Here is a 24,941-nt window from a genome sequence, read left to right on the forward strand (position 1 = left end):
TTTAAGATGAGATTTTTGCTCCTTTTTGCTGATGGTGTATAACTGCAATTGGATATGTTTCTTAAAGAAGACTGAAGTGCAAAGGCAGTAAATACTAGGTAGAGGGCTAACGCTCTTCTCAAGTAAGTACAGGATGCTTGCAGTCTATTCTTAATTCTCCTTGATAGTTGTATATTTTTGGTCTCCAGCTTTTCAATCCTAAACTACCACTCTGTTCTTATATTCACTTTTAATATCACATTCCACTTTCGTTATCACTTTTCTGGTTTTAAAGGTGGTTTTGTAACTTTTTCTACTTCCTCGTCTTCCTCTGTGTTAAAATCACCTAAGGACCTCTCTAACCCCTCTCCCTATACAGCTTTCCATAAGACCTTGCATACCAGTTTTTGAGTTTATTAAAACTGGCATCCCTTGTAGTAGCTACCAGTATGTCAGATTCTCCCTATTTCCTTCCAAAGATCTGACTAAGTTTCTCATTTATTATTTAAACTTCTGTCATCATTCTCTCAGCCAGCATTTCTGTACTATCAGGGATCATACCTAAATCTCCACCTCTTTCTTTTAGCTGTTTTCTCCCTCATTTTTAGCAAAACTGTTACCAGTTGATTCCAAGTTTTGGGTTTTTCTGTTCTCTTTATGATGCTGAGTACTGAGCAGTATTGCAGCAGATATGTTTGTCTACACTGGGGAGTATCAGTAGGGGTGTCTCAAAGCTTTATTCTCCAAACAAGCAATTTCTACCTTTGTGCCCAATGAACAAAATGCATGGCTTTCCTATGCACTTTTTATTGGCTTTTTTTCCCCACCTGAATAACACTTAATGCTGTGGTGCACCATGTCAGCTTTGACAGCACTACATTCTTGAAGTCAGCTTTATTTACCATGTTTTCAGGGAAGTGGTCCCTGGGAAGCATGTAAGGAACCTAGATTTTTTGGCACATAGTAGCTTCTGAATAAGTTGATTTTAGCATTTAAAGATGCAGCATTGCTTATTTGGCGCTGTTTTGTTCTACAGGCAAGTTTTCCAAAGCTTGTATGTTGCAATTTATTTTGAGTTGTAATGCACCTGGAACTTTTCTCTCAATAACACTACTGATGGTGTGTGGTATGTATATATAACGGTCATACCTCAGTTTTATATTTTGGCAGCAGAAAATGAACCTGCTTCTCATAAGTAGATGACTTCTTACCTTTGGCATCTGATGTAGCTTGTAAGAGATTTCCTGGTCTCTTGAAAGGGAGAAAGGTTAGAAGTCTTCAGACTGGGAGAATATAGGCTTTTAATTTGCAGTTAAAGAAGAGCTGGAGATCATGAACCCTTCACAGAAGCCCTAGCATATGTGATGTGCATGTGTGAAAGATGGCTCCCTGCAAGGTACAGAGGATGAGGTGATGGGAACTAATATTTTCAGCCCAGCATCATATAAACTTACTGTGTCTAGCACTAGTCTCTTAGAAGCAAAGTTGGCCACATCTAAAAGGGACACTGGGTAGTGGAGTGCCTTGTTATGGAACTGGAATTGCAGGGCTGTGTGGTGTTCAGGACAAGCAAGATTAGCTCAGCCTCATTGGCGGCCCTGACAGGTACCCATGTGGCCCTGCATGTTTTTCTGTGCCAGATACCCCAGTGCTCCTGCTTCCTGCAAGTCCGGCACTGAACTTACTGCTTTTGGCACCACAGCAACATGCTCTCTCTGCTCAGAGCTGTCCCTGAGTGGAAAAACAGCAGTAACTTCAAGCCCTGTGGGGTGCAGTTCAGAAACTGCTTGCCCTTAACAACAGATCATCTGTCTCATATCAGTTGTCCCCAGGGTATTAGTCTGTCATTAGCAATAAAGGAGGAGTTAGGTTTATGTGGCTTCACCAAATTCTGTTTCGTAAAGTCAGTCTTTGTGTTTTACCTCCATGTAGCATAAAAATCTCAAGGGGTAATAGCACTAACCTTAATGACAGAGCATTTTTTTTTTAATGTGAACTGTCTGGCAAATACAGTGCTTGTAAATGGTAGCTTTCCAGGTAAGCAGATTTTATAAATCAACAAATAAAGTAGGAATATGATAACCTGGTACAGAGCTGTAGTTTGCTCTTCCAGTTATGACTTAATTTTCTCTTACTCCTCTGTTTAGATTCCATCTTTATGAAATTAATATTGACATAACCTTCTTGAAATTCCAGTTTCACCTCTACAACGTGTATGTAATATTAAAAAGGTGTACAGTTCATACACCAGCTATTAATTTAAGTAGTACTGCTCAAACAATATTGAGAAACCACTAGATAAAACTTGACAAGCTAGACTGTATTCTCAGTCAGGTCTTAGCAACTTCAAGAGACTATTTTTCTTAGGACAGCAGTTCCTGAACTAGAGGTTGCAAGTGCAGACAGGGGTATGACATTTAGAAGTCACAAGTTCAACAGACTTTCAGGTACAGCAGGAAAGATACTATATTGGGTTAATGGCAATAAGATTTGAGGATTGCAGAGTTGCAAAACAAACACAATGTAAGTAAAAGGCTTCTGTATAATGCAGTAAGTTCCAATTCATTACAGATGTTTCAAAACCAGAAACAACCAGCAGTTAATTTTTTTTATTTTCCTTAAGGACAGTGAAGCTGATCTTCTTCAACAAAACAGAGGATGACATACTTTGGAGAAGCCAACTAGAGCAATTAGCTCTTAAAGATGAAAGGTATTTAAAAGTCTTGTGGAGATCACCTTGTACAATCCCAGCATACAGAAGAAGAAGGCTTAGGTTAACTGTATGACTTTAGCACAAAGACAGATCCCAATTCTGGAAACTCTTGGATAAGAATTTAATGAGACCTATGGAGCTGTGGTTTAACCCCAGCTGTCAACTAAGCTCCACCCAGCCACTCATTCACTCCCTCTCTGGGGGGCTGGGGGAGAGAATCAGAAGGGTAAAAGTGAGAAAACTCATGGGTTGAAATAAAGACAGTTTAACAGGTAAAACAAAAAACCATGCACACAAGCAAAACAAAACAAGGAATTCATTCACTCCTTCCCATGGGCAGGCAGGTGTTCAGCCATCCCCAGGAAAGCAGGGCTCCATCACATGTAACAGTTACTTGAAGACAAATGCCATCACTCTGAATGTCTGTCTTCCCCCCTTCCCCCTTCTTCTTCCTCCAGTGTTCTGTGCTGAGCATGACGTCATATGGTGTGGGGCATCCCTTTGGTCAGTTGGGGTCAGCTGTCCCAGCCATGTCCCCTCCCAGCTTCTTGTGCACCCCCAGCCTCCTCGCTGGTGGGGTGGGGTGAGAGGCAGAAAAGGCCTTGACTCTGTGTAAGTGCTGCTCAGCAGTAATAACACAGGGATGTTTTCATCAACACTGTTTCCAGCACAAATCTACAACGCAGCCCTGTACCAGCTACTGTGAAGAAAATTAACTCTATCCCAGCCAAAACCAGCACAGGAGTGGAAGGAGGAGACTTCTCTATAGTGTCACTTAGGTGTGAAAATTATTATCTAGAAATTCAATGTTTATCTAGAAACTTAAAGTTTAGGCCTGTTTCTTTCATTTTTACTTACTGTCTAATTGTTGCATTTTTTCCTCAGTTACAATGTGATTATAGATTAAAAGGCACTAGCGCATATGTAATGTTACCTTAGTTTAGCAGGTAGTTCTGTTCGGAGACATAAGAACATCAGATTGCCTTTTAATATCAGTACCCTTGTTTTTATCACTAGGTAAATTGTCACTGCTAGATTTTACATGGTGGAAGTATGTTTTGTTTATGCTTACTTAATTCTTAGCTGAAATTGTACAAACAAATTAATTTCACTTGTTCCTTCACAGCATTGAATTGAAAAATCAATATTATTTCGTAACCTGGTTGTGTCTGGCACATTGAAAGCTTCATAGTCTAGACATTGTGCAAATTTACAGTCAAACCCCTTTCTCCCTTTCACTAAGGAGCCTCAGATACAGAAGTGCTTGTGTTTTACTCAATAACTATGCTGTTAGTGGTTAAACCAGTGATAGTGTTTTCTCATTAATGAAATTGTACTGACATTTTCACAAGTTTGGCTAAGTGTTATTTCACTACTTGTGAAATAATGCATTTGTGTAAGTGAATAATAGAACGATAAAATCTGTGCTTCAGTATCTTAATTGGTACCAGCTGTTTTTCTTTGTAAGGTGAAATAACAGCTAAAATTTTTAAGATTGAAAGACTGGGTTAAATAATTAAATGCACAATACTGGAGGCAATTTGATTGATGTGATTGGTAGGAACAACTTAGTGTCTGTGATGACTGATACTGTGCCAGCAGGAGCCGAGTAGAACAAGAAAGTAATCATCACGGGAAATAAAATCTGCATTTTGTGTGGCAAGTCAGAGGCAATATTTCTGAAATATTCTTCTGCTTACCAGGTTTGAGGTTCAATTTGTTCTTTCACAACCAACAAAGGACTGGGTGGGTAAACACGGGAAGATTTCTTCATCTCTTCTCTGTGAGTTTGTGAAAAGAAGTAGAAAAGACTCCAAGGTGCTTATCTGCATCTGTGGTCCAACACCTTTTACAGAACAAGGAGTACAGTGAGTACTTTAAATGATGAATGGGAGAATGAGAAATTTTTAAAAATTTGATCACCTAACTAGCTCTAATGTTTCTGACTTGGTAGTCTTTCAGAAATGGCCTTCTGTTTTCTGCTTTGTAAGAAAAGTTTCTAAATCTTTTTAAAAATGAATTTATAAAAGCACCTGGCATTGTACTTAGGAGTGTATTTAGTGCGTAGGTAAGTAAATACCACCAATATGTAAATTTCATGAGCTCTAGTAAGTTGTCCAAAACTTTCTAAGAGCATCTCTTCAACAATGACCCTTTTTCCTCAAGGTTTTAAATGCTGCTTTTAATTTGATGTTCATAGAAAAGTTGTTACAACAAGAAGTAAGCTTTCTGTGTTGCTGTTAGCTTGAGAAATGAAATTACGAAAAGTAACATTCAAAGCAGCCGTCCCGTCACAGACACTTGTCTCAGTTTTTATTAATGCATTTATTTATGTCTGTACCTAATACTTCCCTTATTTTATATGTCATGTATTTAAAGATAAAAATCCCCTAACCTTCTCTTACCCAGCTTCAAAATATTGAACCAATATGGACATCGCCTGCATTTCTGCAGCCCTACTGAAGTTGGGTGTATGGAGGGTGGAATTGGCCAATAATCATACTGCCTCTTGGGAAATCTGAGATACTTCAAATAGATATCTGCCTTTATTTTTAGAAATCTTTCAGTATCCTAGAAGATAATGTAGTATATATGGGCTCCTGGGCATGAAATGTTTTCTAAATGTATTTGCAAAGGTAAACTTCATTGTGCATGTCTGAATAAAAGCAAGACAGTGGTGCTGAAGTTATGCTTCCGCTGTGTCTGTGGTGGGGTTTGGGTTCCAAATATTAATATTAGAAATTTGACTTTTTACTTTCAGATATCTGAAGGATCTTGGATACTCCCAGGAAGAGATACACGCTTTTAGTGCATAAACCCATACGAGGATATCAGTGTTTGTTTGTATAATTCAATCTTATTTATTTATCTTCATGACTTCAAGTGAGAAGCAATTTTGTAAGACTTGAAATTTCACTCTTGGTACCAAACTGTTTCTTGGAAGAAATATCTCTTTGAAAAAAATTTTGTACTGTGTTTTATCTTGGTTTTGTAAATATTTTTCCTAATTCAGGGTATTAATTTATTGTAGAGGCAAGCAAAAATGTATAGTATACATTACGTGAAGTATTTCATGTTGTTGGTTCATGAGAATGCTTAAATTTATGGTAAGCACTGATTTAAATTTTGACTCAAAGCTTCTTATTTCTTATTGTAGAGAGTCTTAAGAGCGATACTGTCCGAAGTTAATATTGCACTGTAACTCAGGTAACCAGTCCTTGAAAAATGTTCTTTTTCATCTGAAATCTTTGACTTGCAAGTGATGCAGATACATTTTTGGCTTTGTAAACAAAGAATTGAAGTACCTTTGGTAAAATATAAAAATTTACATCAAATAATAAAAAAATACCAATTTTACATTACTTTATGCATTTTTGTAACTTTTTTTTGTATTTTCTATTTATAATGTCACGCAGAAAGGTTTGCACAAACTTAGAGAACTCAGAACAGAGGCTCAGAGTCTTGGTCTCAATAACAATATAAAACAAACTTTCAATTAACAATAATGAACAAAACTTACTGTGTGACCTCACTGGTACCGGACATCCCTTGTCATGAACCATTCTGAGGTTAAAACCATGACAGCGTATGGCCTGCAGATACCAGGGTAAGGACCATAGAAGTAACTAAAAATATTTGGCAGGTTGCAGTAATATTAAATGAGGCTATTTGAGTCAGTGGGTTTTTTTTACTCCAGTACTAAAAGCATGTTCTCACGAGGCAATCTGCTGTCTAAGAATATCTTGGAGAAAAAAGCAGCAAAGCGGCTACCCCCCTTCTAGATGTTGTCAGTAACATCTGTAGGCGTTGTTGCGTATGACATCTAGTACTGTTTGCATCCTTCTGTTGTGGTAAATGGGTATTTCTTCCTCCTAAGAAGCCAGACTTGTGGTTGTATCGTTACTGCTTCAGCATTCATGAAAAATGTTTTAATAATACCCTTTAAAAAGGTTAAATTGCTATCTGACAGTGACTGGCTATGCTAAACTGAGCTGTCGTCCCATCAGTGCCCTCTCATTTATTAGACTTGAAGTTAGAAAATGATCTGGTTGTCAGTCATTGCCCCTAGGTTACAAGTTATTTCAGAAGAGACAGTGGTAGTGTCATCATCTTGTCATCTAGAAGGATCTAAATGTTTTCAGTTATAATTTTGCAATGCATTATTTTTGGAGATTTGTACTAAAAAGCTCTGAACAGGTTTCTCTTCTGCTGGAAGAGAAAAACAAAGCAGTCACTGAGTTTTATTGGTTTTTTTTCCTGTCCCAAATGCAAGATTACTGTGGTGACTTAAAAAAATTACATTTTAGTGTTAATGACTAAACCTTACATCTCCCATAGGATACTGAGGAATTCCTCATGTTCCTGTCACCCAGGATCTGATGGGATGGTTTCCAGTGTAAAAGAATTTAATAATTGCCTCGCCCTCAGGCTTTTTGCCTTTAACAGGTTACTTTGCCAATATCCTGCCCTTGGTGCTTTGATTGTTCTTATTTGCCTTTATCCAAAGGGATGAAATAAAGTGCTTTGGGTAAGTAGCTGTTGTGACATGGTACATCAATGACTTTATCCTTTGCCATAGGGCACAGGCCATATTTGTCAATGGATGATGACTTCTCGAAGGCTTCATGCAGTCCAGGTGGTGACCATGGACATGGAGCTTCTTCAGAGTAGGTCTAGAAGCTCATGCAGTTAATGCGCATCCCCTTTGGTTTCTGAAAGTTTATTTTCAGTCTGGTTACTACTGGTAATTGCTGTTTGTAGTTGCAGCTTGAAGAAAGTTGTGCTGTTGGAGACTTTAGGGCTGTCATCCTGAAGCAAGGCAGACCCTGGAGCAATTGGTTATGTTCAGTGTCATAAGGTGTGTGGATCTTAAATACATAAAAGGTGAAGCAAGGAAAGCAACCAAATTGGTAGCTGCCCTTGCAAGTCCAACAAGAGACTGAGTGCAGAGGTGTTCTGCTGTGGTTGTTCTTCTAGGTCAGATCTTCATGGGGTTGGAGTAAACTTCTTGGGTCTTGGGCTGTGTCTGTCCACAGGGGAAAGAGGAGTTTGTTTCCAGGGCTTGTTGAAACGGTATTGTTCCTGGAAATCTGGCTTAGTAAAGGGGAGAGGTTGGAGATTCCTGCACGAGATTATCCATGAATCAATGTGAAGTTATCATTTGGACCAGTGCACTGCAGGGATCCCATTGCACTGGGGGCAAGAGGGCAGCTGATGATCCTGGGGTGCAACAAGTTGAGCATGAAATAGTGAGCGAGTGTTTCTGCTTTCTTTGGTATGATCGAATAGACTTGTCAAATTGTCTGTTTTAAGTAATAAAGAACTAGTATTCCTATGCAGAGCTTCATCCTTTGGTTTTTTGACTGTGACAAATTATAATCAATTAGTGTGGAATTTATTATCTTTTTTGTTGTTGTTGAAATGGAGGTTTTCCAATGTATCTGCACTCTGGTTGTGTTGTGGTGGCATCTAGTTCTCAACAAGTACCAAGGTTTTCTTGCAGCTTCTGGCAGTTACATTCCATGGTTTTTTCTTACACAGGAAGAGACCAATACTTTCTGGAAGTTAAAAAAAAACAAACTCCATACATATATCCAACATTTGTAACTGATGTTTCCCTAGCTAGATTTTCAGACTGTGGTATAAGTTTTTCAGATTCGCACATCTCTCGGGATGTGACATACTAATTTCCTGAAAAATGGGGGGGTGGGGTTTGTCCTGTCCTGGTACAACTTGCCGTTCTTTAGCATTAGTTCAGTGACTTGCCTTGTTGAAATTGAATGGATCTTCCCATAAGCTTTCTGTTGGTTAAAATGACTTTACAGTAAGTTTGTGCTCAGCAAAATGTTGAAGCTGGACTGCAGATTCAGAGTTATTGGATGGGAAGAGGAGAGAGAGAACAGGCTCTCATGTGCTGTGCAGAGATTGACCAGAAAAGAGCTATGTTTCCCTGGGAAGTAAGACTAAAAGTGGGAAATGACATCAGAAGAGTATTCTCCTATTACCTGCCAACGTCAGATAAATACTGTCTTGAATTGACGCTCTGTGCCATCTCTGGATGGTATTTCACCAAGAAACAAACCCGTTTCAGTTTTCCAAGAGGATATTTGAAACACTTATCAAAAGGCACTGGGTTAATTACTGTGTTGTCAGGGTCAAACAGGGAACTTGTATGGAAAATCCTTTATGGGGAAAAAGGGACATGTGCAGTCTCCTAGCAATTTGCTTGGAACATATACTTGGATAAACTCTTCATGTAATTTGTTACGTTTACAGCTATAGATACATATTTTTTTGTAATTAAAACAGTAGCTTGAAGAAGTAAACACTTGAGTACAGTATATTAAGTCTGCCAAGAGACTATTCATAAAATATTTAGGTTTGTCCACATGTGAGAAACTTGAAAAATACAGTAGTTAATACAGTGTTTATATTGCATTTTGTTGTTGAAGACACAGATTTAAATCCCAATTACGCATTGCAATGCATTACTAAGACTTTTATAGCTAGCTGCTGCATGCTGCTGATAATGAAAAGGGATGATAAATTGTAACAATTATTTGCCAGCTGTATTTTTTAAAACTCAGCTTCTTGGGTTTTTTTTGCCCGTAGTAAATGTGAGAAAGACAACTGCTTATAGGAAAATCCAGTTTGCAGATATATCAGTCCTAGTTCTGGAATACTTACATATTCAAACACTGATTAAAACAAGGTCAGAGAGCCAATGTGAAGTGGCGTAGTTGATCAGCTCTCTGCTGCTGCTAAAGGAGATGTTTATATGTTCATTAAGAGACAATTGCTTATAGAAAAGCGTTCTTAATAAAACCACCCAGTAAATACAAGGAATTTGAAGAATGCAGTCATTCATTAGCAAAAAAAAACAAAAACAAAAACAAAAAAAAAAAAAAAAAAAAACCACAAAAAACAACTCCCAAAACATTCTAATGTTTTGTTTACACAGTGTTTATTATTTCACTGCATCAGTTGTTCTGACTCTTCTGGAGGAGATTCATTACACAGGTGGAAAAGTTTGCTTTCTTCTTCCCACGCATTTCTTGTTTTTCTGAGCGAAATTGATTTTGGGGAGAAGCCACAGAAACCTCCACGTAGGTGTATCTTTTACCATACTAGCCCTTAGCTGCTCTTCTAGAAAAATTCCTGCATTACAGAACTGTGCAACACCCACCTTATTTTAAAAGATGGTCATAAATTTTGTGTGTCAGTGACCTCAACATCAGCGGTTCATCACGCTACATGCAGGTGAAATAAACAGTTTCTTCTCCTTCACAAGAAGGTGTATTATCAGTGTCTTGGAAATATATCTATCTTCTGCCTTTTACGTAAGACTGCTACATCTTGATTGTGCAGTTTTAAAAACCAACCAAGCAAAACCGAACTAAAGCATAAACCCACCACACAGATCTGTGGAACTTGTGCCCACAAAATCTGCACATTAAATCGCAATTTGAATGGGAATTTTCAGAAAGAAACGTTTTTATATGAACTCACTATCTCATAAAATGCTGCCATAGAAGATGACTGATGCATTTCCCCTCTCTCATTCTTCTCTTGCGGATAAGTCTGTAACGTTGGCTTTTTGAGCTGCGTGGTTTGGTAAAAGAATAGTCCCCAAATGTTTCAATTCCAGCTACAGTCTTCATTGCTCTGGCCTTGTCAAGGGTGATATCCCTGTGGTGATCCCGTTTAGACCACTTCGGGAGGACCTTTCTGAGCATGGCATTCTACATTTCCAATTGGGAAAATACCTATTTAAGCATCTTTTCGCAACGCTTGAAATCCAGATCATATCCAAGTGTGTAGTTGCGAGCAGTCAGAATTTGACATCTGTAGTGGAGGGACACTCGCTCCCAAGTTCCAGAGTGGGCTTTCTGGTGACATGAGCAGCGTTGCTTGTTTCCCCCAAGATAGGCTCTCAAAACTTCAGGCACTTTGAGGATTTTTAGGATGTAATTTGGGATGAATAGTCTACTTCTGAAAGCCTCTGATTTCCTTTGAAGTTTTGAATAGATCTGTTATTACTCATAACTTCCTTTGCACGAGTATCTTAGCAACAAATGGCCGTTTGACATTATTTCAACTTTCTAATCTAGATATGATACTGGTTGTTAAAAGTGGCTGAAGTGTGACTTTAAGTTTTACTTATATTGTTCTAATACTTGAAAGACTTGTTGCAGATTATAAATTCTATAATAAATTCCTGAAGTGATGAATATCAGGCTGAACATCTAAAATCAAGGCTAATTAATATTGAACAAGTTAAAATGTTTTTTTTGAAGGCAGTGATGCTCATGGTCTGCCTGTTTGCATTAGGTAGCGTCACAGCCTTATGTGGCTGTTAAAATAGAGCTGCTGACCATCTGCATTTCTCCTGTCATTAACCTTTATTGTGGGTGATGTGATCAAACTGGCACATTCCTGCAACTGTTCTGTGTTCCTGTGTGAGCTGGTGTTTATAAGGCATATTGCAAAGCGGCTTCCATGACTTCTAAAACATGCCAGAGAAAAAAAAAAAAAGGTACTTTAAATCCTCAGATGAGTGCTTCCAGCACAGTTCTTGAATAGGATTCTGTGGAAACGTTGGCTGGAAGAGCCCCCTGGAGATGTGGTGCAGTCTCTGTCCCCCCTGGGGCTTTCAAGACCTGACTGGATGCAGCCCTGAGCGCCCTGGTCTGCACTGGAGACTTCTTGAGGCTGCTTCACACCTAGTTTATCCTTTCATTCTATGAATGCGTGCACAAACTTACCTTTCTGCGGTAACAATTCCTGTTACTTCATAGTTCAGTTTCATGCAGATTCTGTTGTTAGAGAGTATAACCCACCCATCACATTCTGAAGACCGCATACCTCCTCTGTTTTTCATAATTTTTCACATCTGTATTCACTTAACCTGTTGTTTTGCAGTGAGGATGAAGGCAGCAGTAGCATATTTTTTCCTTGAAGCATACAGCCATCGGAGTGTCATAGCCATATAAATAACAAGCAACTTTGCCTGTGGTATTGGATTACTGGACAAAATTTGTAAATTTGGATACTTGAGTGTCCAGCACAGTGTATTTTCTCCGTAACATCCCTTTACTTATGGTATGGTAGCTAGTCCACGTAGGAAAAATTTCATTCATAAAAAGGAGGAATTCTTATGATTTAGAGTTGTCTGGATATTCAGTGGCTGTATCTGGCTTTTTTAATGTGTCCCTCTTTTAATACCTGCAAATCGGATTAAGACTTTGTATCACATTTAATGGTTTTAGAGATAGAAATTGATAACAGAGGGTAGAAAAGTATTCTTTAGATACTTTTTTTTTAAATTCTCTCATAATTCCAGTCATATTCTCTTTGCTGAAAGTAATAGAAAATAGGTCGTGTTTATGTATATTGATGCCGGGTTTTTACAAAAGTAAATCCTGATAGACAAGAACTGGGTGATTAGAGATCACAGGTGAAAGCTTGCAGAGACAGTAATAACCAAATAATGTAGCTGGAAAGCAGTGTGTGTGTTTGTATGAAACTATACTCATGTATTACAAATGAGAGGGGCAAAAGCCTTGTCAGTGAAGTCACTGGGCTCAGCCGAACGGTTTTCCTTTGATAAAACAGAGAAGGGATAAATCGTGTGCGCCTCTAACACGAGTAGGTCAAAGCAAAGACGCCCATTAGTAGGAACACGTGGCAATTAGCTGCAGCAGATGAGCTGCTGCCTGTGTTCCCTCACGTGGCTGGGCTGAGCCGATAGCTGGGTGCTGGCGAAAGGGGTGGTGCTAGCCTCCATGGCCTCTCCTGCAAGCTGTGGACAGCTCGGCTCAGTAAAGAGCCTGGAGGAGGTCCTTCAGCCCCTTAAACTAGTGCTTTTTCATTGGTTCCTTCTTCTGGGTAAGTTCTTTACCGCCTTGAGTTGATTCAACTTGCCAAGAGGAGTGAGATGAATATCAAGGCTGACACAAGGGAAAGGGTGAAGTATGCAGCTGGGTTTGCTCAGATACTTGTAGACAGCATTTGTTAAAAAAGAAAATGTAATTAATTTAGTGGGAAGTTGGCCCATGGAGGGGAATTGTATCTCCCAGCCGGGACACTCGGTTGCTGACTGTTTGGCGACAGGAGGCCCTGTTGCAGTGGCCTTTGCAGCAGCGTCATCAGCTGGACTAGGTGAGACTCTCGAAACCAGTTCTGCAGAATGCATTGTTATTGACTTTCTTCAGTACAGACAAAGCATCTCTTCAATACTTCAAATATCTGAAGGATGGGCGTCAAGAGGATGGGACCAGACTCATTTCAGTGGTGCCCAATGACAGGACAAGGGGCAATGGGCACAAGTTGGAACACAGGAAGTTCCACCTAAACATGAGAAAAAACTTCTTTCCTGTGAGGGTGACAGAGCAGGGGCACAGGCTGCCCAGGGAGGCTGTGGAGTCTCCTTCCCTGGAGACATTCAAAACCTGCCTGGACACGTTCCTGTGCCCCCTGCTCTAGGTGTGCCTGCTCAAGCAGGGGGGTTGGACAAGATGGTGTCCAGAGGTCCCTTCCAACCCCCAGCATTCTGTGATTCAATATCTTAACTATGCAGAAGAGACTCTCATTGGTCTTGTGTTACTGTTTCTGCAGGAACAATTTCTATTAACTTTACAAACATCTACTTACGAAGTTGATCAGTTCCATAGCAGGGACTGCCCCGGATGTTAATCAACATGTTTTAAGCACACAAACCGGATGAGATACAGTGGGAGCCACCTGGGGGGACTTTCAAGAACTGTCCCAAATTCCCGTCTGCTGAGCTCCTGTAATGACAAGTCAATTAATTGTGACAGTTCAGTTACAGGCATTCAGGTGTGCTGGGTGTGCACAGAAGTACACAGGTACTCATACCCTGCTATACAACTGTAAAAACTGACCTTGATTTTCATGCTCAGAACTGATGTGCCATAGCTCTTGTCACTCCCTGGTCAGGTAGAACCTGTCCTCTTGGTACCAGCCCATTTTTAGGCAAGATGATCCCATCACCAAACTTGTCAGGCTTTCCCAGCCCTAGGATCCATGGTCAAAGTCTGATCAGTTCATCACGAGCCTAGGAAGGCTCGTGATTCCAACGAGCTAAAGGCAGGCAAACCAGCAGCAGGCAGGCAAATGTAACACACGTTCTGCTTTTCAGTTGTGCTCTGATAGATGGCCCTTTTTTTGGCGGGGGACACGCAACGTGTTCTGCAATTAGACGAATAACAGCACAAAACAATTATCTTGGCTTATATAAGCACTAGCTTACAGCAATTTTTTTTCTCTGTAGGATGATATTGAAAGTACTATAACTCTTTGTTAAGTTGATATATTTTCCCATTCTTTCATTCCTACACACTATTACATGTTAAAAAGTTGGGTGGGGTGTGACAGAAAAAAACAATTTAAAAAATTAAACACCTTACAGTTCAGAGTTTTGTCTGTGTATTTTAGGAGTCTCCCCAGAGCAGGATTTCACTTAAAAACTGAGGTGACTAAAATGAGGTGCCTGCAGCTGAACTAAGTTTCTGAGCTCCCTCTGTGATCACTAGAGCTCCGCACAGCCTGTGCGGGTCTGAGAGCGGATTCAGCTCAGCTGGGTGTGGGATTGAGGGTGCCCAGTGCCATCTGAGATGTTCAGTAGCAAGCCAGGCCTATATACAGGGTCTTCTTTCCTTCCCTTCAGTTCATGCCTGTCAGGCAATGTTTTCTACATGTCTGAAGCACAGTTAGCTGCCTCAGAAGTCTTTATTTTCCTCTGAATATATGTAAAAGCCTTTCTGCATGGGGAGTGGGAACAGTTTTCAGAGACGGATCGGTGTGTGGTCAGTGACTTCACATTCTAGTCAGAGTCCAAATTTACTTAGTCCTTGGCCAGAGCAAATATTCCCTGGCTGTCCTTCCATATGGTCATAGGCATATACAGTAAAGATTTGCCTCTTTGTTAATTACCTGCCTTTCATCCTTTGATTTTTCTTTTATTGGCCAAATTTCATGTTTTCCCAAGCTGAAGTTTCAGCGCAGGCCTGGATGCTTTGTTCCTATGGAAACAGATGACTGTCTTCATACAAACTGGGCATGCTGAGTTGCTGTGGCAACGCAGGTAAGAAATTCTGGCAGATGCATAAAAGTGTCAAGCCTGTGCTGGCTGCTGAGTCCTAACATCTGGCATCTGCCAGGGGCCAGTGCTGGATGCCCCAGAAGGGACAGAAGAGTTCCCTAGGATGCAGATGATGTTATTAAAACTTAAAATGGCAGAATACTCCTCCCAGCTTGCACATCCTTCTGCATTCAACCATGAGGAGTGTGCTTGCCTGGCATGTTTTGTAGCTTCCCAGTGGTTTTATTGAGGCTGTTATCGATGATCGGGCTTGTAGACGTCAAAGAGGAATGCCTGGGTTTTGTCGCCAACTTGCAAATGTTTCTAATTGAAACGTATGCGCTTGGCAAACCTGTCTGTGTTTGTATCTGCAGGTAGAAAACAAGGTCCTGTTGGAAATATTTTCTCCTATTTGAAATAAAGAACCTTTTCAAAATGCACTGAGATGAGGTGAGGAAGGTCTAGCCATTGTGAATTTAAAAGCGAATAAAACAAGAAGTTTGAGTCACTTGCAGGTAGATACATAGATACATATGTACCCACCTAGCAGGAAGTGCGGGGTGGGAACAGACTCTAGGTTATGTGGTAGAGGAATAACTTCATGCTGCTCAAATTGCCTAGAATGTTAGTCATGAAAAAGAAGCTTTTGGCAATGTATATTTAAAACCAGGTATGTTAGCTAAAGCACAGTATGATACCAACTTTCTCCTCACTAAGTCAGAAGAAATGCCTGGCTCATTCCCAGTAAAGATGCAAAATAGTCACTAAACCGCTTCACCAGCTCAGGATGGGGCGAAGGGGGTCATTTTGCTTCCCCTTCTGGCCTTGTTGAGCTCTGCTTTGAACTGTCCCCGTCTCAATCAAATTTTGAGCATCAGCTCCAAAAAAAGTGAAGGAGAGACAAACCATTTTAGAGAGGAGTCATCTCCTTCAGTTAAAGCTGTGAAAACTACACCCCGAATGGTGATCGTTGCAAGGAAAAGCATCCAGGAGAAGCCAGGGCAGTGTGGTTCTGATGCATGCTCCAAGATGGCAATAAGGGAGATAACGTGTGACAGCTCTAAACGTCAGCTGTTTGGGAGATGAGAGGAAAGAAACGATGACCAGGAAGGTTGTAACTTAGGGGCTTCTGCGCACTATAAAATGAAAAAAAAGCCTTTGCTCTGTTGAATGTTCCATACAGTTGTTAATGCTCTAAATGACGAAAGGCCTCCACAGATGCTTTTAGACCACTGGGAGGAAAGAGAAAAGAGGATATATAAAACATAACTGCTTTAAATTTTGGGGGCAAGACTTCTAAAAATTAAGAGCCTGAAGGTAGGTAGCCAAGGGCAGGGGCAGAAAAGCTAACTCTGAAAGGAGGTTGTAGCGAGGCAGGGGTCAGTCTCTTCTCCCTAGTAAACAAGCGATAGGATGAGAGGAAATGGCCTCAAGCTGCGCCAGGGTAAGTTTAGGTTGGATATTAGGAAAAACATCTTCACCGAAAGGATTGTCAGGCATTGGAACAGGCTGCCCAGGGAGGTGGGCGGGTCTCCATCCCTAGAGGTATTTAAAAGAAGGGTAGACGTGGTGCTTGAGGATATGGTTTAGCGGTGGACTTGGCAGTCATAGGTTAGTGGTTGGACTCGATGATCTTAAGGGTCTTTTCCAACCTTAATGATTCTATGATTCTAAGGGGCACAAAGAGCAGCTGAGCACCCCAGTGCCCACCGGCTTGAGCAATTGCCATGTGTCTTAAGAAGAGCTACCTCCTACCTCCACGGCAGGCTGAGCCACTGCTAATGCCTCTGGTAGCTCAGACTGTTTGGATTGGTGGGGTTTGCTCCTAAATGCCACAGTCACTGCGAGTTTTAAGTAAGGTGGTCTTCACCTACCCTCTGCCCTTAGCCATTCAACAAGACGAACTAATAAAAGCAGAGTAGATTCTATATGGTACCATGTTTAAGTTCAAAAACATGTTTAAATGACCATCTTAATTCCACCTACTGTCTCTTCAAGATTGTACACAATTCCTCCTAGGAGAAATAAGTCTATTAACAGGACTTTTCCAGTACACTTGCTAAATGAACGTCCTTTTTTTGATGAAGAAATTCCTGTGAAATTATTTTCCTGTAAAGAATATTGAATACTGAAATATTAAATAATAGGTCTCCTGGGCAGTAGGACTTGTATGCAGAGATCCCTCTGCGTATTTTGAAACTAGTGAAACAAGTTTAATAATTTAGTATCTTCCCTGTTGTTCTTTTCACAAACCATAAAAAACTTGCCAGCAAAGCTTCAGAGTTTACGTGCTGAATCACTGCTATGTCCTCTTCTCGAAAAACAGCCAGGGACTTGACCAGCCCTCCCAAGCTTGCAACCTAGAAACCACACAGCTCTGGGGAGGCTGCTTTGACTCTGTCAGGCTCTTAATGTGAGGGGTACTGGGACTATAGAACTGGTCCTCCACTACCTTTGGATTTTGTGAATACAGTAAAGATGGACCCTGCCAAAATGCTTTGCAAACCTTGCACCTCCTCTTGCATCTACTGAAGAGCGGTCAGTTGAGTAAGAAGTGCAGGGCTCGTCTCTCAGCCCTCAGGGGCTGGGACTGATGCATACTGGAGGATGCGTGGAGTGTGGCAGCTCATGCAGGAAGCCAGTTTGCAGAGCAGGTGTTTGGCTCACCATATGCAGTGGTTTAAGCAAACCCCTCATTCCTCTACAAGAGCAGACCTGGTGGATATTCAGTTGTATAACTCTAGTCTTCCCCTAACTGGAAGCTAGCATTTCTCTTGGTTGATGATGCAAGCAGCTTTATCAGGTGTTTTATTCACATTAGAAACATTGGTTGTTTTAAATGTGAACCTATGAAGTTTTGGTTGATTTTTGAACTCATCTTCTAGACAATTTGAGAGATATTTTACAAATTATACTGTTTTGCCACTTAAGTGACAAAATCTGGGGAATTTCAGTAGCGGTCAGAGTCTTGTCTCCTTGCATTTACAGGACTGAATCCTCTTAACTGGCTCAACCCGATTTGGGTGGGCTAGAGTTGCTGAAAGGCCTTCACGTGCTGTGTGGGAGAGGAGGCAGACTGGAACAGAAGGGCAGTCCACCATGGTTTTAGCGTTGTATCAATCCCCATTCAGGGGGAAATTGTTTACCTTTCTTCTTTTTTGGTAGGACAGTAGCACTACGTTGAAAGCATTTAGGATTTTCTCTGAGCTTTAGCTTGGATTGAAAGAGTTTACTTTTGAGACATTGCCTCTCAAAAAACTCCTCTCAATGGGACCTTTGATCAAGCCTTTGCAACAGTGTCCTGCAGAGTGACGAAGGTCAGTGAAGAAGGACAAGGGAGGAAGGGAATTCTGTATTGAAATACAGAATTTTCTGTATTTTCTGCTTATACAGGGTGTTTGGGTGAATGTTCTTGTTTATACATCACTTTGTCCAGTGAGACTAATCTCTAGCGTAGTTCACCTCATCAGTGCTGTTGTTTCAAAATGTCTCTCTGCACCTACTCCCTCGAATTTAAAGGCTCCAACCACCTCATATACAGGAAGGTAGCTTATATGCTCCATGGGACTAATAGCTTGTGCGCATGTCTCTGTCCCCTGTGACACTGCGCTCACCACTCCCCTTGGCAGTGCTCTCCTCTGCTCCACGCTGCTCGCCTTCCTTTCCTTTCAAGCTCAGTAACTGATGAACAGAATTGGTTAAACTCAGACCAACCATCTGAAATTTCAGCCTGAAGTCTCCTCTTTCTATTTCTGACATAAAGCTGGTGTGCCCTCATGTTTTTTTTTCTATTTCAGTTTGTCTAAGAGAAGAAATAGCATCTACCAGCAAACCACATCTTCTTAACGTTAAAAAAAAACCCGCAGCCCTTTAGGACATGTTGAGGACATAAGAATGTGGTGTCTTGCCTATTTAAGAGAGAGATTTGCCAATCTCACTCTTGATACGGCCTTGTAATGAAGATGTAACTTATCTTGGTGAACTCTTAAATCTCTGTAGCATTCCCTGGCATTCTCTTAGTAATAATTTTGTAATAAAATGTCTCAGTGTATCTATGGCTACTAAAGACCTTTTCCCAGCCCAGAACATAATTGCTTTGGAAAAGAATTTCTTAAACATTCACAACTAATAAAGATCTGGCAACAAATTTTGTAAGTAGAGGCCGAACTTTTATGTAGTCCTTTCCAGATTATTACTATGACCACTTCAAAGTGACGCCAAAGAAAAACCGAGTGCGGCTTCTTTCCCTTTCATCCTTTGTCAGACGTGAAGAAAGCCCATGAATCCTGTGCATAATTGCTTTTTTCCAATTAGGAATTCTAATTTTGCTCATTCTTCAAGGTAGCAGAAAAATTAATGAAATTTGTATACTGCAGGCTAAGAATGATTAAAAATAACTGAATGACTTGAAATACATTGTCATCAGTTATTAACCTTTTAATGACTACTAATAAATACTACAAAGACACCTGTTTCAGCTTCACCAGCCCATCAGTTACCACTGAGAGAACTTACGGTGAACTCTACTTCGATATCCCAATGTCTCCTCCAGCAAAACTGGGCAGCAGATTTAATGCTCCTGCTTTTGTCTGTGCTGTGTCAATGGTTGGTTTCATGGTGGTGTTGAACCATAGTTATTAAACTGGAAGCCATAAACTGAGACTGATGGACAGCTTGGGTCCATGGACAGCCTGAAACAGTTTAATCTATTAGAAAGCCAAATGGTCTATCAGAGCAAGGTAGTGAGGTGTCCTGATCTCACAGGCAGACTGAACACCCACAGAGTTGTTTTTTTTTAAGGTGTCTGGCTTTGATTCTCAGTTTCTGTAGTCCAAAACCAAGTTTATGCTGTGAACCTGGAAAATCCATGTAGCCTTGCCTCTGCCTATGGCAGAGATCCCTTTGGGGTGTGGGCTTCTTGGCAGTTGCAGTTGTTTGGTTTTTTTTCCTTTTGCAAGCATGGCTATATAGAGATTCAGTAATTAGTGAATATCTGTGCTCCCCAGAACATAGGTAGATATAGCAGTATAAGTAAGAGTTCCCTTGGATTTGAGGAAATTAAGACATAATTACCAAAAGTTATTTGCTACCCTAATCCTGTAACATTAACATAGTAATGGAAGCGTTGCTCAGCATAAGAAAGAAAATAGCTGGAACATGCCATGGGTGGTTTGGAACAACACTTAGTTCAGATTTCCCTCACTGGGAATAAAGCCAACAGAATAATGTTGTGTTTAATAAAATAGGACACTGACAATACCAGAGTATGTATCAGGTGGCCAAAATCCTACAGAAAGAGGCACAGAATACAATTTTTGTCTGTATTCTGTGCACTGTTGTATTGCTAATGGCATGCAGTGGTTTTGGCAGGCCAGCTGGCTTCCTAAGCGCAAGCATGTTTGCTTTTATTTCCTCTTTCAGATAGACTGCTATCATGGCAGTGTTTGCAAATAAATTTTAGGTATTCAAGAGAGTATCAGTGTAGGGCAAATTCAGAATTTATATCCTTTTAAGCTGTTGTACTGGTTTTGGCTGGGATACAGTTAATTTTTGTCACAGTAGCTAGGATGGGGCTGCATTGTGGACTTGTGCTGGAAACAGTGTGGATAATACAGGGATGTTTTCATTATTGCTGAGCAGCGCTTACACAGAGTCAAGGCCTTTTCTGCTTCTCACCCCACCCCACCAGCGAGGAGGCTGGGGGTGCACAAGGAGCTGGGAGGGGACACGGCTGGGACAGCTGACCCCAACTGACCAAAGGGATATCCCACACCATGATGCCCTGCTGAGCATAGAAAGCTGGGGAAAGAAGAAGGAAGGGGGGGATGTTCAGAGTGATGGCATTTGTCTTCCCAAGTAACTGTTAGGTGTGATGGAGCCCTGCTTTCCTGGAGATGGCGGAACACCTGCCTGCCCATGGGAAATAGTGGCTGAATTCCTTGTTTTGTTTTGCTTGTGTGCATGGTTTTTTGTTTTACCTATTAAACTGTCTTTATCTCAACCCATGAGTTTTCTCACTTTTACCTTTCTGATTCTCTCCCCCATCCCACCAGAGGATGAATGAGTGAGCAAGCGGCTGGGCGAGGCTTAGTTGCTGGCTGGGGTTAAACCATGAGAGCTGCGTACAGTGAAACCCAAAGACAGTGAATTTTTCCTCAATAAATAATTATTATGTGCATTTTTTTTAATGCAGGGGAATCTCCTCTTGGTAAAGCTCTTATGAGTTAATCTAATTCTAAGCACGGCAACAATGCTTATGGATTGTGTATTGGGATGGTCACACAACCTGAACACTAGAAAAAGGAGCTGACAGACCAAGACCCAGAGAAGTAGAGTTAACTGGGAATGTCTCTCAGCGTGTGCTGCTTGACAGGTAAGCATGTGCCTTGCGCCAGATTAAGTCCATCATGGGGAACAGGGATTTCTCCTTTCCTGTTATACATTGGAGGTGACTGATTCTTCAACTGTAGAAAGTCCTGTTGCTGGTTAGGCTGGGGCTCTGTGCACACTCAGCTTAATGCACATTGAGTCTAGGAAGCAAGGGTTATTCCCACTCTGATGGGGTTTCCTGACCTTGCTGGTCTTTTGTGAGGCTACAAATGGCAACATCAGCAGGACATTCTTCTTTCATCCCCAGTCCTGACCTTCTGCTCATGTCTCAGATTTAAAGCTAGGTTGAAAACTCCATTTAACAAAGGTGCTTCAGTCTTCTCACGCTTGCCTCATCAGATAGGCTACTTGCTCCTCACAAAATGAAAAATTGCTGGCCGTCCCATGCCAGCAGGTACTGGGGAACTTTGTCAGGATGCCAAGAAAGTAAAAGCCCTCTGACAGCACTCAGGGTGGGACCTGCTATCCTGTCAGTGACCTTACACAAACACCTTGGGAAGCAGTCCCCAGGCAAAGATTTTTAGTAGAAAGAAGGCGGGTAGTCTCTTGGGAAGAAGGTCCTCAAAGACAGCCCTGTTGCAGAGAAAACCTTTGCCCCAGGCTTGTTAAATATTGCTTCTATTAGCCCAAAGAAGACAGTTAACGCTGTTGTGCAGCAAAGCTGTCTGTTTGTGCTGGAAATAAATGTTAGTCAAGACTTTTGTAGAGCAGCTGTTGTACTCATTGCTCCATATGACAGAAGATAAGGCCAGCCGACACTTCTTCGGCACTGTTTTCAGAAAGCGATGGTCCTGACCAAATACGGATGCAGCCTATGTGTCGTGTCCCTCAGCAGATGCTTTGTCTTCAGACTCCTGGAAAAGCAAACTGAGGTACAATTGGCTTAGCCTAATTCTATGTCCACTAGTCATTCATCCATTTGGAACTAAAAGATGCTCCCGACTGCAAGGTGTAGTGAGTGGACTTTTCTTTCCAAGCCAGGTTTGTGTGTTGCGAGGTGGTGAAAATAGTTTTAGCAACAATGGCACCAGCAACTAGAATCTGTAACCCTAGGCACTGGAAAAAAAATACTTCTGGCTGATGCTGTGGTAATGTCTAGTACTGGTGAAACTGCTTAGTCTGAAAACACCACTTCTTTGCGGTAGGAAACCTACTAGAAGCTAGTGAGTAGGGCAGCATCCCTACATGCGGGAGACCTTCAGCCCCTTCTGCCTGTGCAGAAACAGGATGGGCATGCCCTGCTTCTCAAAGCAGTCATGACCACTGAGCTGCAGGGCAGCAGTGACTAACCTGTAACCTTAAAACAGTCCAAGTGTGTCTTCTGTCCTGGGATTGTGCAGGCTTAGATGTGGAATGCTACAGTCAGGTGAGGCACCATGGCTGGGACACTTTAGGGGATGTGGTGTTCCCTCATTTAGTGCCTTTTTGAGCCAGGCTGGCTTCATGCGCATCTATGGGATCATCAGCTAGCTCGTTTCCTGCTGAGCACACTGGTTTTGGTGAACCCCTTTTGGAGAAACACAATTAACTGTATAGATGTCTCTGCTGGGACTGAATGTACCCAGCCTGGCTGGTAGTTAAAACCAGAAGGAAACAAGGATGAGAGCTGCAGTGTGCTTATCTGAAGTTAACTTGGGCTCTTCAGTACCTGTCACTTATGAAAACATGGACTTGAAAATAGTGCCCACTGTCCTGTTACTAGCTTGGGATGATTTCATGTGTTGGTGGGGGTGAAGGGCAGCAAACACTTTATATCTTCCCACCTCAACCTTCATTGAAGAGAAGGAATGGCAGCATAATAGAGAAATTCAGGTGTTGAGTAAAACGTGAACTTGCCACAACCCCTGATTTCAGGGTGCCTCAGAGCATTGCTTGAAAAAATGCCAAGCTAAATTACCAGAGAAAAGAGCTGAGCTAAATGTAAATGTTTTGACTGGCGAGTGTTATTTTGCTGACATGTTCACAAGGGTGTTTAGAGATGGGAATATGATGCTCTAAGAAGTGTTTGAAAAAGAAAATGAAACTGGCGTGAAATTCTGTAACGTGCCCACAGAAATCCAGGCGTGATGCCGAAGTGCAAAATGCTACCTTCTTTTTATCTTCAGTTTCAATAAGCCTGAGGTGAGACGACGAAGGTATATTCTCCTGTTGTCATCTGGGCCTGTAGGGGACTCTTTTGATGAACGTAAGCAGTAAATATGTCTTCTCCCTCCCCTCTTTCCATTGGGCAAAAATCTATTTGGCATGACAGAATTTAATCAAATTGCTAATTTGTTTCAGATTTCCCCTTTCTTTTGTAAGAATGGTGATTTTTTACAAGTCTAGGTTGCTGTTGAAAACAAACCTTGAAACTAGTTTTTAATAAAAACTATCTTGTCTCTGAAAATAATCTGTTCTGTATGGCAGAGGTATGATTACTGCAGACACTGTCAGAACCGCATAATTTAAGTCCTTTATCTCATGGAAAAAAAGGAAGTCACGATTACAAGCATTCCCATTATTTAGGAAGTGCTGACTTCTTAAAATAAATTCAGTTTAGGTGGCGAGTGACTTCTCTTATCCCAGGGAGCGCTGCAAAGTGTACATGTACTCGTTTGTGTGAACCTCTGGGAGGCGTGGGTGCAGGGCCTTCGTTTCAGCTTCTGTTGCAGGTAACTGCAGGCATCTGAATGTATATACGGCATTTGCAAAAAGCAGGCCCTGTGTACATCATCTTCTAAGGGAGAGTCTCTTCTAGTGCTCCGAGATCAGAGTAAACCATGTTCCCCTGGAGCAGCAGCAGTAGGCAGTCTAGGGCCAGAGCTGCTGGAAAGGCATGTTTGGGCTGAGAGATGGAAGATTTGTTTCTGTAATATATTCCATCTTCCCTTCAAATCTATTCTTGGATATTTTATTTTATTGCTGCTGACAAGAAACTCTGATCTGTTCAATGGGCCTGGAAGTCGGAGGTGAGCATCTTGTGTGTCCCACCTGCCTACTGTGGTCATGGGCCTCTGTGTCTCTGCAAGGGGCTAGACCCAAAATGTCTTTTCTTCTGCCTTGCGGCTAAACCTCCTGGAAAGCCATTTTATATTTATTCCAATTACTCTGTGTCTTTCTTACACTCCTCATTCTCAGCAAGGTACTTACCAGAGCAAATGTGCCATGACTGTGTTTATGCTGCTCTTTACTTCTACAACCTACCTTTGAAGAGTTATCACTGACACTATGCACCTATGCTCACTGTCTGTGCAAGTCACCTTCTGAAACATCTTGTAAATAAAATTAATTGGCTGGTATTGCCATTAGTTCTGTTCAAGAAACACCAGCGTGATATTTATATTTAAATGGTTATCTGCTATGCAGCATGATACCCTTGTAAACCAGACTCTGATAGGTTGCTGCTGAAGAGTGAAATCTGCAAGAAGTTTCCTTTTAGCTAATTTTCTCTGTCCTCTTTCAAGACAAGATTTTTTTTTTCCGAAGGTATCCTTGCCCTGCATGTGGACTATTGAAAATGTCTTTATTGAGTCTTGCTGACCTGGAGCTAACTGTTCTGGAAGTCTGTTCACCAGTGAGTCTTCAGTGAGGAGGTGAACCTTAGTTTGGAGTAGATCTTCAACCATTGGGGTTTTCCTGGAGCTTACTGCTGTCCCTTCCAATTTCCATGTTTGCTTCTCAGCTGTAATTTTAAGAACCTTCTCCAGACAGAAGAGACCAGTCTGGACAAGGAGACGGGATGTAGGCAAGAAAAGCCTGAAGTAGTGAAAATGTGCT

At 41.3% G+C, this 24,941-nt stretch overlaps 1 protein-coding gene across 6 annotated transcripts in view; it reads left to right on the forward strand.

Moving 5' to 3' along the window:
• CYB5R4 (cytochrome b5 reductase 4) overlaps positions 1-9,620 on the forward strand; it is a 44,505-nt gene extending 34,885 nt beyond the window's left edge. For 4 of the 6 annotated variants that reach the window (XM_075087199.1, XM_075087201.1, XM_075087203.1 and 1 more), the window contains 3 exons: positions 2,603-2,689; positions 4,396-4,560; positions 5,454-9,620. In XM_075087199.1, the coding sequence (XP_074943300.1) occupies positions 2,603-2,689; positions 4,396-4,560; positions 5,454-5,508 (307 nt within the window). In that variant the 3' untranslated portion in view covers positions 5,509-9,620. Of the gene's footprint in view, positions 1-2,602; positions 2,690-4,395; positions 4,561-5,248; positions 5,329-5,453 lie in introns of all 6 variants that reach the window. The other 2 variants (XR_012659569.1, XM_075087202.1) reach the window with 2 other exon arrangements.
• The last annotated feature ends 15,321 nt before the right edge of the window (positions 9,621-24,941 follow it).

This window comes from Phalacrocorax aristotelis, chromosome 3 (assembly GCF_949628215.1).
Source record: "Phalacrocorax aristotelis chromosome 3, bGulAri2.1, whole genome shotgun sequence".
NCBI classification, from domain to species: Eukaryota; Metazoa; Chordata; class Aves; order Suliformes; family Phalacrocoracidae; genus Phalacrocorax; species Phalacrocorax aristotelis.